Source organism: Antechinus flavipes, chromosome 3 (genome assembly GCF_016432865.1).
Source record: "Antechinus flavipes isolate AdamAnt ecotype Samford, QLD, Australia chromosome 3, AdamAnt_v2, whole genome shotgun sequence".
Lineage (NCBI taxonomy): Eukaryota > Metazoa > Chordata > Mammalia > Dasyuromorphia > Dasyuridae > Antechinus > Antechinus flavipes.
The window spans coordinates 173,128,357-173,141,348 of NC_067400.1; the positions used below are offsets into that span (position 1 = coordinate 173,128,357).

Sequence of the window (12,992 nt, forward strand, 5' to 3'; positions counted from 1 at the left end):
TCTTCCAGAAGCTCTTGGATCTTTCTTCTAGGCCCTTTAACTATGCTTATAGAGAATGTATACCAGGTAAGCAACCTGAATTTTACTTACTGTCTTTGAGTTCCCAAAGGAGAGATTGGGTTAGTATATTTTTGTTCTTTGAAGATCATACTAGTATGAGTAGCTATAGCAAACAGAATCATCTTGACAAAGGTGGAGGTCATATTTTGATGTCAGACACTCTTGATTTTCCTAAAAGCATCTGAATAGTCCTTTACCTACCTATTATCCCTTGAAGTCACATGTACAAGAGCTTATCGAATTTTGATCTAATATTTTTTTTTTGTTCTGGGTATTCACAGTGTCTATTAGAGCTAGGCTATTTACTAAAACATGTTGCTATCTAATGTTTTACAACAGCCCATAATTATCTAAAGTTTGACATGAATTCACAGTGAGAAGATTAGTTTCCTACTTTGTCAACTATGTAAATTCAAGTTTATATATTGAGCTGGGTTTTCCCCAGGCCACAAATAGAGACATTTCCCCATTTCAACTGCTTTCTTTTTCTCCAATTTTAATTCTTTGTGGGAGGTCCCCAATTGATCTTCTGCAAAAGTGGCCCCTGCAGGTTGGTCTTGGCTTGTCTCCTAGTCCACCTGGTCAGAGCCCTTCTCTGTGATAGTGACAACATTCAGCTCCCTGCACACAGAGAAAACAAGCATCTGTCCCTAGCATGTGCTTGGGCTACCTTTTAGCTTAGCTCAATTCTGACCCAGCCCATCTCCCACCTCCTCTGTGTGATACCTCTGAGTCATAGTGACCAATCTACCTCTCTGTGAATTCCTCACATTCTCTTGAATTTATTGAGGCAGCTATGTGATGCAGTGGTAGGTGAAGCTTATCTTCATGAGTTCAAATCTGATCTCAGACACTTACTAAGTGTGACTCTGGGAAAGTCACTTAGCCCTGTTTTTCCTTAGTTTTCTCATCTGTAAAATGGGCTAGAAAAGGAACTAGAGTATTGCTGCTCCCCAAAAACCCGAATGGGCTCACAAAGAGTCAGACACAACTGAAATGACTCAACAATAATGATGATGTTGAATGTTAGTCTCTAAAAATAACAGATCTGGATTTGGAAGGAACCTCAAAGTCCATCTAGTTCAACCCTTTCATTTTACAGATGAGAAAACCAAGACCCAGAAAAGTTAAATGACTTACACCTAAGGCCATCAAAGTAAGTAGCATCAGAGATTTGAACTCATTTTCTTTGACTCTAAAACTAGGATATCTCTTCACTGTGCCACTAAGTTCCTTTTTAATTCTAAATCTATGATCATAAGGTCATCTTAGGTTTAGGTGAATATATTCTTGAGTAGAGATTGTCTATCATTATAGGGCAATTTTCGACTTGTTCATTGACCTTTGAGGAGGTGTAGTACCAAACTTCATAACCCCACACTGGAGGATGTCCCAAGCTTGGATGAGCTGGTGTGCACAGGGTAATACTTGATAACGCCACCCAAACCTACATTCTAGATTCTCATTCTTGCTTTGGTTCTCAGCCCTGAGCAGCTGTAGAAATTTGGCCATAATACTCTCCCATTCCAAGCATGAACAAGGAAATTCCCTTGATTGCTGCATGTCTAGGAAATCAATGCCAAAGACAGTTATGATATCTCTGGGACAGAGGACTGTGGTCTCTTGGAGAATTTACAATGGAGCCCTATGTTTTCACTCTCCCAATGTCCAAAGGGAGAATTAAATGTGGTCACAATATCAGTATCTTGCATTATAGAACAGATAATGCAAAACAAGCCCCAGATTTCCAATAGCTCCTTTTGCAAACTCTGAAAACTGTTCCTGCAAGCAAAAACTCTTCAGATAGAATGAATTGAAAACTTTAGAAGGGATGAGATGGAGCTATGCCACCTAATAGCAATTCTGTGCCGATTGTAAGTGTTTGGCATCTTTTTCCTATTCAAGAAGTTTTCCTCTTCCATCATTTCCCTACCATTCAATCCACAGGAACTGTATTTATGCTTCAATTTCCCCTTAGTCCATGGAGATTTTGTCCTCTCAAGAGAGACTACAATCTAATATAATTGGGTTCCAAAACCTTGTTGTTCTTTTGTATAATGCATAACATGATAGATTGAAAATACCTCAAGTTGACTCCAAATTACACACAATCAATTAGTTCCCTACTTTATCATTTCTATAAATTCAAAATTCTGTGTAACAATTCCATATAACAAGTTGACATAAAATGAGGGATTCCTGTAATCACTGGAGATGAGCAGGAAGGGAAACTAAAGTTGAACTCATTTTCTCTTCTTTTCCTACAAAAACATCACATTCACCACTCAATCAATAGGTTAGTTTTTTAAAGAGGACTTACTTTCATATTAATTGTTTTCCACATCATATGCCCATTAATCCTTAGTCCATCAGTAGACTCAGATGGACATATAGTACACAGTGGCACTTGCCTAATTTCTTTCCCTTCTATTCAAGAACTACATGTAGATGAACCCCATCCCATTACCAATCCCCACCTTAAGCTTGAGGGATTGCCCTTTTTAAGAGGGAAGGATCTGTCACCATATTGTTTTGTTTAGGGCTCTTCATTCCCATATAGTCTGGCCTTCCCAAAAGTTGAAAAATGAAAAAAAAAAGTTGCTGACCAAACTATAGGAAACAGGAACAGTCATCGATCTGGAGGACTATTTCTGGAGTGGGAAATAGGGAAACTTGGCAAAATGAAATTGGGAGGAAGAGTGAAGACCAAGCTGAAGATAACTCTAGTTTTCTCAAGCACTTTGTCCCTCAGCTTTCCCTTCCTTGACAATGGTATCACATGCCCTTTCAGAATTCTAATTACCTTCTAATGAGGTTACTATGCTTTTTCTTTTGACTTCTTCTTAGTTGAGATTGGAAAACAGCATATCCACATGGTCTTTGATCTGAAAACCACAGAAGAAAGGAAATAGTGTGAGTAGCAGTAACTTGAGTCTATGGCTCTGCCCACTGTTTGTACCCAGAACAGTAGCTTATTTTTTTTTTAGTAATTTTTCCTCATTTCAATGATCTTCCCTTCTCCCTACTGTCCTCTTCTCCCTCTCTTCCTCATAACTCTCAATCTCATACACTCTCTCATACACATTATCTTTCTATCTGTCTCTGTCTTTCTCTCCATCTCTGTCACTGTCTGTGTCTGTCTGTCTCTATCTCTATTTCTGTGTGTGTTCTTTCTCTTTTTGACTGTCTCTTTCTCTCCCTTTCTCTGTCATTGTCTGTCTATCTCTTTCTGTCTGTCCGTTTCTTTCTCCTTCTGTCTCCTCTGCTTAGATTTTCCTCACCAATTTTTACTGTTTCTCATATCACTATACAGAAGAAAACATAAGCACCTCCATATAATGGTAGAGACCATTAAGAATTCTATCCTCAAATTAAAATCTATCAATAAAATTAGCCCAAAGGAATTGAGAAGCATGTTCACATTTCTTTCAGGCATGCTAACTTTACTATTGACTTTCCTGCTTTTAACTCCTTTGGCCATACTGCTCATCTCTTAAGGCCAAACTGGCCTTGATTAGGGCTCAGAGGAGCTTAGCTTCAAAGCTAGCTTCTTGGCTGGGAAATGAACAGTTGGTTGACTCATCAGAGTCAGGGAGCTTGACAAGCAGAGGAAGCATTTTCTTGGAAAAGTCTGGAAGGAAAATATTTGCCAACTTTGAGGATGAACAAGGTGGGAGGACACAGGGGAGTGGGATGAGTGAGCCAGGAAAACAAATTCTAACCATCATGCATCAGCAGAAGGCCCTGATCCTGAAAGGCTCTGTGCCAATCAGCACTGGCCTGTCCCTTCTTGTTGGAGTGCCATCCGTCCAGAGTTAAAGCTGTCTGTGTACAAAATTGGACTATTGAAAGTTCAGCATCTCTTAAATTGTTGTATCCATTTCCAAAGGTTGAAATGAGAGAGCCGAAGAGGTACCATTGATCATTTCAATTAAACTGCAAACCCCTTTGCATTTTAAAACTACCTATCTAACCAATAAATTTTGGAATTGACCACTTTAATTGAACAAGCCAGCCTTCACAAAAAGAAGCAGCATTGCCAATGAAGGGGTCATGAGGTTTATATTCACACAGAAGTAATGGGTTGATCCTAGAAGAATGCAGTTTATGGGTTGGTTTCAATAACCAAGACTATCCCTTTGGACAGAAACTCTGAGGAATATTCAGTGTTGGACACGAAAACAGTACAATTCATAGGATAATAGGGTTTTATGAATGCAATTATAGGTTTAGGATATACTTTATCTCTTGACTTCAAAACAGGTGATGGAAGCAATGAGAAATGTCCAATGAAGAAGGCCCTCAACAATATATTTTATCCAGGAGCCCCAGAAAACCAAGTTTTATTGTGAAACCAGATTGTGGACTAGAATAACATGGGCATGAGTTTTCTAGCACAAAACTTAAGATGAGGAAGAATTCTGACCTCTGCCCATCCCTAACAACTTTGGGTAAACTATTGCAGGCAGGCCTTAGGTTATACATGAATTTTTTTAAAACTAGGACTGGTAACTATGAGATATTTTGGAAGGAGTGATGAATGTAGAGACAGAAGATAAGAGTGCAAATCCTAACATATGTGTATGTGTGAGCAATGTGTGACAAATACTTAACCTCTCAAATTTTTTATTTGCCATCTATAAAATGGGTATAATGGTATCCAAGCAACTTAGCTCACAGGATTGTTGTGACAAAAATGTTTTGTGTGATTTTTAGATATGAGCTGTTGTCAAACCTTGTAACCTTAAATGATTTGATTAATTATTTCTAAATGTGTAGTGGCTTCCTGCATAGGGTACTGGGCTTAGGAGTCAAGAAATTTGGCTTTATGACTTTTATGACTGAGCAAGTCTCTTAACTTTTTCCTTTCTCAATTTCCTTATATGTAAAATGAGAACAACAATAGTGCCACAGAGTCATTGTATGCATCAAATGAAATAATATGTGTAAAGTTATTTGCAGAACATGAAGAGTATTGTTATTATTTATTTATCATTATTTTATTAATTACAATTATATTGCTAATTATAATTATTATGAGCAATTGATTATTAGTAATGTTGCTGGATATAAATGTTATCCATGGTGTTCCTATTATTTCACTAATCAGATTAACAATTAATAACTAATAATTTTGCTAATTATTGTTGCTATTAAACTGATATTTTATTAAACCAGGGAATAACTTGGGTGTTTTGTCAGAACATTGGACCAATAAGAGGTAGTGGTTGTGAGATCCTGACAAAAAGCCCATTTCCCATCTTGGGACTTTTCCCTCTTCTTATTAAATTAGTGCTAGTCCTGGAGGAGCCTCCAAGCTCCAAGCTTGGAGGGTGTGTCACCTCTGAAAGATGACCCTGAGTCCCTCGTCCCTCTCCTCCTGGAAATTTAAGTTGTGGGAAATCCCTGATTTAGCACATTATTGTGAATTGTAGTCATGTATGTTTAAGAGCTGACTCTTTGAAAAATAAGTCTAGATAATGAACAAAATAATGATTTGTAATATTTGTTACAAATTCTGTGAATACTCACACTGAAAACTTAGTAATCAAGTCTTCAAACTTATGAGTTGTAATCATAGTCAAACCAGGGAAGGAAGGTGGAAAAGAATAAGGACTTATATAGTACCTACTATGTGTCAGGCATTGTGCTAAATAAATACCTTCCAAATATTAGCACATTTGATCCTCACAACCACCATTTGAGGAAAGTGCTATTATCTATTTTACAGCTGAGGAAAATGAGGCAAACAGACACCTCATGTGCTAGTAAGTGGCAGACTGGATTGGAATTTGGTTATTTCCTAATTCCAGGACCCGATCTCACCAGGCCACTTAACTCTCTCCAGGATGGTTCATCTCTATAGGCACCAAGGAGATCCAGAGAGAAGCATGTATCTCCTAAATGCCAATCCTTATCCTGGGATTGGGACAGAAGCTCTGTGGAGTATTCAGTGTGAGACTTTGGGACAGTATAATTCATAGGATCAAAAGATTATTATATATTTCGGTCTGAAAGGGACCTTAAGAGGACATCTAGTTCTATCCCCTCATTTGACAGATGAGGAAACTTGAGTCTCAGAGAGTTAGGTAAATGACTTGTCCATGATCACATGGTTAGCATGTAAGTGAAAGAAACAAAATTCAAAGTCGTTTTTTCTGATTTCAAGAACTTCCATCCTTTAGATAAAAGTTTTTGAGCAGACTGAAACATACAGTAATAAAATAAAACAACATAAAGAACTTCAAAGAATGGAAGAAAAAATATCACAAATTAACATGTGAGACAGGTAGACTGACAGAAGCTCTTCTGGAACCTTTCCAATGTCAGAAGAATCAAGAATTTTGCGATCCAGATTTAAAAGTCTTAGCAAAGCAATTTAGGCAACTCCTAGATTATAAAATGCATGTTGGAGAGGGAAGGGAATTGAAGGATACTTTTAAAATGTTGCTTTTATGTAAAACATACATGAATATGTAAACCCTGTTCAATTTTCCTTGGTATATATATATTGATTGTGTGTGAGTGTGTATGTGTGCTGCTGAGTTAAAGGCATTACTGGGAAGGCTTAAAGCCTCTGATCTATAACACAAAGAGACTTTTGTATTTAAACATCACTCAGGAAATATAAATGCCTTATCCCATCTATTTCTGTCCATTGATTCCACACTTCTTTCTAGTAATTTCTTTAGTACAAATATGGAAGCTTAGAGCTCACTATGAGATGTAGAGAAAATGATTCTATAGCTACAAGATCTCAATAGTCTAACATGTGGACGTTATTTTGGGAATCTTAGAGGTAGATGGTTATTCACAGAATTCCTCAGTCTGCTTATAGGAAGGCACCTAGGTCATATGGTGGTTAGAGCACTGGACCTATTATCCAAAAATCCTGAGTTCTCAGACACGTACTAGGTGTGTAATCCTTTGTGTAACCTCAGTTTCCTTATCTACAAAATGGAACAATAATAGCATTTACCTCATGGGGTTGTTGAGAGCATAAAATGAGATAATATTTGTAGAGTACTTTGCAAACCTTAAAGCACTATGATACTATGATATTCGTACTACTGATGATGATTATCAGATGAAAAAAAGGAAATTTACTTGTCAGCATTAGAAAAAAAATATCAGAGGTAACGAATTCAAGATGGGTGAGAGTAAAACAACATTGCCCAAACTCTCCCCAGCTTCCCTCAGAATCAACACTAGATATCAAGTCTCTGAATGAATTTTGGAGTGACAGAGAACACACAAATGTTCAGAGTGTAATGATTTTCCAGCTTAAGATATTTTGGAAGGATTTCAAGAAAGATCTGTCTCAAGTAGGCAGAGGGAAATGTGACCCAGTGCAGGCATGTGTGGGGAAGCCTAGTGCAGAGAATCTAACAGGAGGCTTTTAGATAATATACAACAGCTTTGACTACTCTAGTCTACTCCTGCCTAGTTTAATCCTTTGTCCTGGGGAGTGATAAGACAAGCTTGGTCTTTTAGTACATGCAAAAAGTAAATTTTTGCTGTAAAATCAATGATGGAAAATTCTCTCTTGAGCCCTTTGCTATAGAAGTATTGACTCATGCTCATGTTTTGCAAGGTGTTTTATTCATATGAAATATGAAAGTGCTAAATCTTTGCTATCTCCCCACACCAATTCTACTCTCGACTAGAGTATAGCAATCTTAGGAATCAAATACCTTTCCCCTCTTGGACATCTCCCCAGCTTTTTTACATTAAACTTAATTCCTATCTAAAAGCTGTGCCATCAGAATGACCTGCTTTGCTATTATATTGTTTGAAGAAGTTACTCCTCCACCCTCAGCAAATAGTGTTAAATATGATTTAGTGGATAGAGAGCTGCCCCCAAAGCCACAAAGATCTGGGTTGTTCAAGTCCTATCTTTGACCCATACTGGCAAATAGGTCTACATTTAATTTAGCACTGTGGGAATCATGGAAGTAAGTGGTCATTCACAGAACTTTTTGATCTGCAACTAGTTAATATTGTGGAGTTGAATTTTGGAGTTGAATTAAGAAAATATGAGTTCAAATCTGGCAACCTTTCAGTACCCCAGACGGATGGTAGGGTGTATTCAGGGAAGACTAGTACTTCTGATAAGAGGGCGGCTCAGCCTTTTTTCAGGACTGCTTTCCCCATTTGGTGTTTACCTGATCCACTTAACTCTCACCTGTGGTTTCAGGAACTATTGTATGCATAGTAGCTACACTATTTTGGCACATAAGCTAAACAGACTGAGGGTAACTGAGAGGTTTCAAATACTATGATGAGTTAGAGGATGTTTACCCCAAGCATGTGAAGGCTTCCTCTGATGGAAAGGACAGATTAGAACAATTGGTTCTAATGGAAGGCAGCTGAAGTAGATGCTGTGGAGAGTTTAGAGCTTATTTAGATATCAAAGACACTAAACTCATCCACTGCATCTTGAACTATTACCAGTTATCTTTACTCTTCTGCCACTTATCAATGATAACTCTGGAAGCGATAATAAAGCCAACAACTTCAAGCAACTATTTCACTTAAATTCAATTTACCCATGAATCAAAAAGGCATCACCCATATCATTTTTAAACACTATCTATCTTAACCTATCTTAAAGTCCTGTGGTGATGGGTGAGTGATGAAACAGCAGGTACAGATACACTGGATGCTGTAATCAGTACCTTGTAGATGGGCAGCCCAGGCCACTGGGTCTAAAAGCAGCAGTGGGATTTAGCAGCTTCCTGAGTGTTTGATCAGCCTTTTAAGGATGCACTGCTTGCACCTCCTGAGGCTAGAAAAGGAGTCCTAAAATTGTCTACTTATCCAACCCTGCCCCGATTATTGCAGCAAACAAAAGATTCTGCTGTACAATCAAAACACTAAAAAATGTACAAAAGTTTTGCAAATCCACCACCATTGGTACATGGAATGTGTGCATGTTGGCAGACAACACAAAATCCAGTAGCACTGAAAGACTAACAGCTCTTGTTGCAGAAGAATTCAACAGTTATTACATCCAAATAGCAGCCCTGAGTCAACTGACTGAAGTCAGAGCTGGATATGTTTTTCTGGAGTGACCCCATTGAAGGAAAGCACTGTGAAACTGGTATAAGTTTTGTAAGCAAAATTAAACAAGCTAGTATACCTAGCAAAAGAAGTGAACAACAGGCTCATGACAATGCAGTTTCTCCCTGTAGGAAAATGTCATGCCATCATCATCAGTGTCTATATCCCACCATGATGAATCCTGATGAGATTATAAAGAAAAATTTTATGATGTCCTGGACACTTTTATTATCAGTGTGCCAAAAGAGAATAAGCTTATAATGGTGGATGACTTTAATGCTAGAGTAGGCTCAGACTTCCAAACATGAAAGGGAGTCCTTGGGAGAAATGGAATTGGAAACAGTAATGGAAATCTAACTTATTACTGAAGACTTGTAAATCTCAAAAATAAATACTTCACAGATGGCATAAAACTACAGAGATGCACTTTTGCAACAAAAGTCATTGTCATTTAATAGACTATGTGATTGTAAGAAGAAACAGGATGTGAGAGGGATGAAGGTAATGTGTGGTATTGAGTGCTTGAATGATCACAGACTTATCCTCTCCAAGTTGAATATTTGCATTCAACAAAAGTAGCAGCCCTAAGACAAAAAAATTAGCAGAAAGAGTAAAACAAAGTTGCTCACTATTATTATTATTCAATATTGTTTTAGAAATGTTAACTTTAGCAATAAGAGAAGAAAAAAAGTTAAAGAATTAGAGTAGGTAATTAGAAAAAATTTATCATTCTTTGCATATGATATGATGGTATACTTAAAGAATCAACTAAAAAATTGTTAGAAACAATTAGCAAATTTAGCAGTTTCAGGATATAAAATAAATTCACAGAAATCATCAGGATTTCTATATATTACCAACAAAGTCCAGCAGTAAAGAATACAAAGAGAAATTCCATCTAAAATAACTGTAGGTAATATAAAATATTTGGCAGTCTGTCAAAACAAAGTCAGGAACTATATGAACACAATTACAAAACACTTCACACAAATAAAGTTTAGATCTAAACAACTGGAGGAATATCAAGTGGTCATGAGTAGACCAAGTTAATATAATAAAATGGCAATTCTACCTATTCTGCTTATTCAATGCTATGCCAATTAAACTGTCAAGAAACTATTTTATAGGGCTAAAAAAAAATAAATTTCATCTGGAAGAACAAAAAGGTCAAGAATTTCAAGGGAACTAAAAAAAAAAAACAAAGGAAGGTGACCTAACTGTAAAAGACCTAAAACTATAATATAAAACAGCAGTCATCAAAATCATTTGCTGTTGGTTAAGAAATAAAGTAGTTGATCAGTGGAATACATCAAGCTCACAAGACACAATAGTCAATGACTATTGTAGTCTAGTGTTTAACTCAAAGACTTCACTGTCTGAGATAAGAACTCACTATTTGACAAAAATTGCTAGAAAAGTTGGAAAACAGTATGGCAGAAACTAGGCATTGACCAATACCTAACATCCCATACACCAAGATAAGATTGAAATGAGTTCATGATTTAGACATAAAGGTGATACTGAAAAAGCAAATAGGAGAACAAGGAATAGTCTACCTCTCAGATCTGTAGAGAAGAAAGGCATTTCTGGCCAAAGAAGAACTAGAGAACATCATAAAAAACAAAATGGATAATTTTGACTTATTGAATTAAAAAGTTTCTGTACAAACAAATCTAATGCAGACAAGATTAGAAAGGATGCAGAAAATTTTACATCCAAGGGTTTTGATAAAGGCCTCATTTCTAAAATATATAGACAATTGACTCAAATTTATAAGAACACAAGCCATTCTCCAATTGATAAATGGTCAAAGAATATGAACAGAAAATTTTCACATGAAGAAATTAAAACCATTTTTAGTCATATGAAAAAAATTTCTTAATCACTATTGATTAGAGGAATACAAATCAAGGCAACTCTCATGTACTACTATACACCTCTCAGATTGACTAAAATGACAGGAAAAGATAATGAATGATAAATGTTGAGGAGATGTGGGAAAACTGAAACACTGATACATTGTTAGTGGAGTTGTGAACTGATCCAGGCTTTCTGGGGAGTAGTTTGAAATTATGTTCAAAGGGCTATCAAACTATGCATACCCTTTGATCCAGCATTCTCTCTACTGAGTCTATATCCCGAAAAGACCATAAAAAAGGGGAAAAACCTACATATGCAAAAATATTTATAGCTCTTTTTGTAGTGGGGCAAGGAAGTGGAAATTGGGTGAAGCCAATCAGTTGGGAAATGGGCGAATAAGTTATGATATATGAATGTTATGGAATATTATTGTTCTATAAGAAATGATCAGTAGGATGATTCCAGAATTACATGAACTGATGCTGAGTAAAGTGAGTAAAACCATGAGAACATTGTATACAGCAAAAACAAGATTATATAATGATCAACTGATGAGTGTGGCTCTTTTCAGCAATGAAATGATTCAAGCCAATTCCAATAGACTTGTGATGGAGAGAGCCATCTGCATCCAGAAAGAGGCTTATGGGGACTGAATGTGGATTATAACATAGTATTTTCATCTTTTTATTATTATTTTTTCATTTTTCCCCTTTTCATCTGATTTTTCTTGTAAAGCATGATAAATGTGGAAATATATATAGAAGCACTGCACATAGTTAACCTACATTGGATTACTTGCTTTCTAGTGGAGGGGAGAGAAAGGTTTTGCAAGGGTGAATGTTGTAAACTATCTTTGCATATATTTTGAAAATGAAAAGCCATTATTTTTTAAGTGACCAGAAGAATTAATATCAACAGATTAGAGCCCTTCCTTGAGAGGGTAACAGCTTGTTGCTAATTTGGAGTGTTAGTTGAACCAAAACACAGTTGGCAACACTGGAGCAGAAAAGGAGAGGGCAGCTTTCAGATTTTTGGGGTACAGCTTTGAATTTGCTCCATGCAAACATCAAGAGTGGTCTGACAAAAACTGATGGGTAAATTCAAAAAAATGAGAACTTTACAGCAAGATAATTCACCCATATCTAAGAAGGTAGTATTCATTTCCATCAAAAGTAAAGTACAAGTGAAACATAAGACACAGGATTCTTGGCTCAGTAAGAAAGAAGATGAAACTCAGTTTGATGCTGATAGGAACAATCCAGAGGGTTTTATGGTACACTGAAGGGCCAAAGACTCATAGTGCATCTAATTGTTCACCTCTGATGGAGCCATATTGATTAGCGATAAGACACGATATACTTCCATAGTGCTATTGCACATCATTAATCAATATTGAAACCACCTTTTATCCCAGATTGAAATCAATCCCTTCCCAGATTAAGTTCCAATAGAAGAGGAGCTTTTGAATGCCATTAAACTCCTTCCATGTGGCAAAGCACCCAGTGCTTATTCTATTCAAACTGAGATTTACAAAGTATATGTGTGGGTGGGGTTGTCCACTTCTCATACAAAAGCTGACTGAAATTTTCCGTATTATATGGCAAGAGGAGGAATTTAAGGTTGCCTCCATTGTCCATTGCTATCTAGGTAAAAGGAATAAATTATCCTGTGTCAAACAGGAGTTGGGCATCTCTCTCAAGTCATTGCTGTCAAGATTCTTACCAGAGTCCTCACTAATAAGCTGATTCTACACCTGGAAGAAGATAATTTACCTGAGAACCAGTATGGCTTCAGAAGGGGCCAAGGAATAGTTGATATGGTGTTTGCTTCCCAACAACTCCAGAAGAAATGCCAGGAGCAGAACAGAGGTCTATAGTCTACATTTGTATATTTGACCTTTGATACTGTCAGTTATGAGTGTTTATGGAAAATTATGCAAAAATTTGGTTGCCCAGAAAAAGTTCATCAGTATTATACATCAGTTTCACGACAGCCTGCTTAGTCAGGCT

General features: G+C 36.8%; 1 protein-coding gene across 3 annotated transcripts in view; it reads right to left on the reverse strand.

The window, feature by feature from the left end:
- Positions 1–512: 512 nt before the first annotated feature.
- Positions 513–12,992, reverse strand: part of C3H13orf46 (chromosome 3 C13orf46 homolog) — a 37,802-nt gene continuing 25,322 nt past the window's right edge. The window contains exons 6-7 of one of the 3 annotated variants that reach the window (XM_051984257.1): positions 2,864–2,945; positions 513–681 (exon numbers count right to left, since the gene is read on the reverse strand). In XM_051984257.1, the coding sequence (XP_051840217.1) occupies positions 2,879–2,945 (67 nt within the window). In that variant the 3' untranslated portion in view covers positions 513–681; positions 2,864–2,878. Of the gene's footprint in view, positions 682–2,170; positions 2,322–2,863; positions 2,946–12,992 lie in introns of those variants that run through there. The other 2 variants (XM_051984255.1, XM_051984256.1) reach the window with 2 other exon arrangements.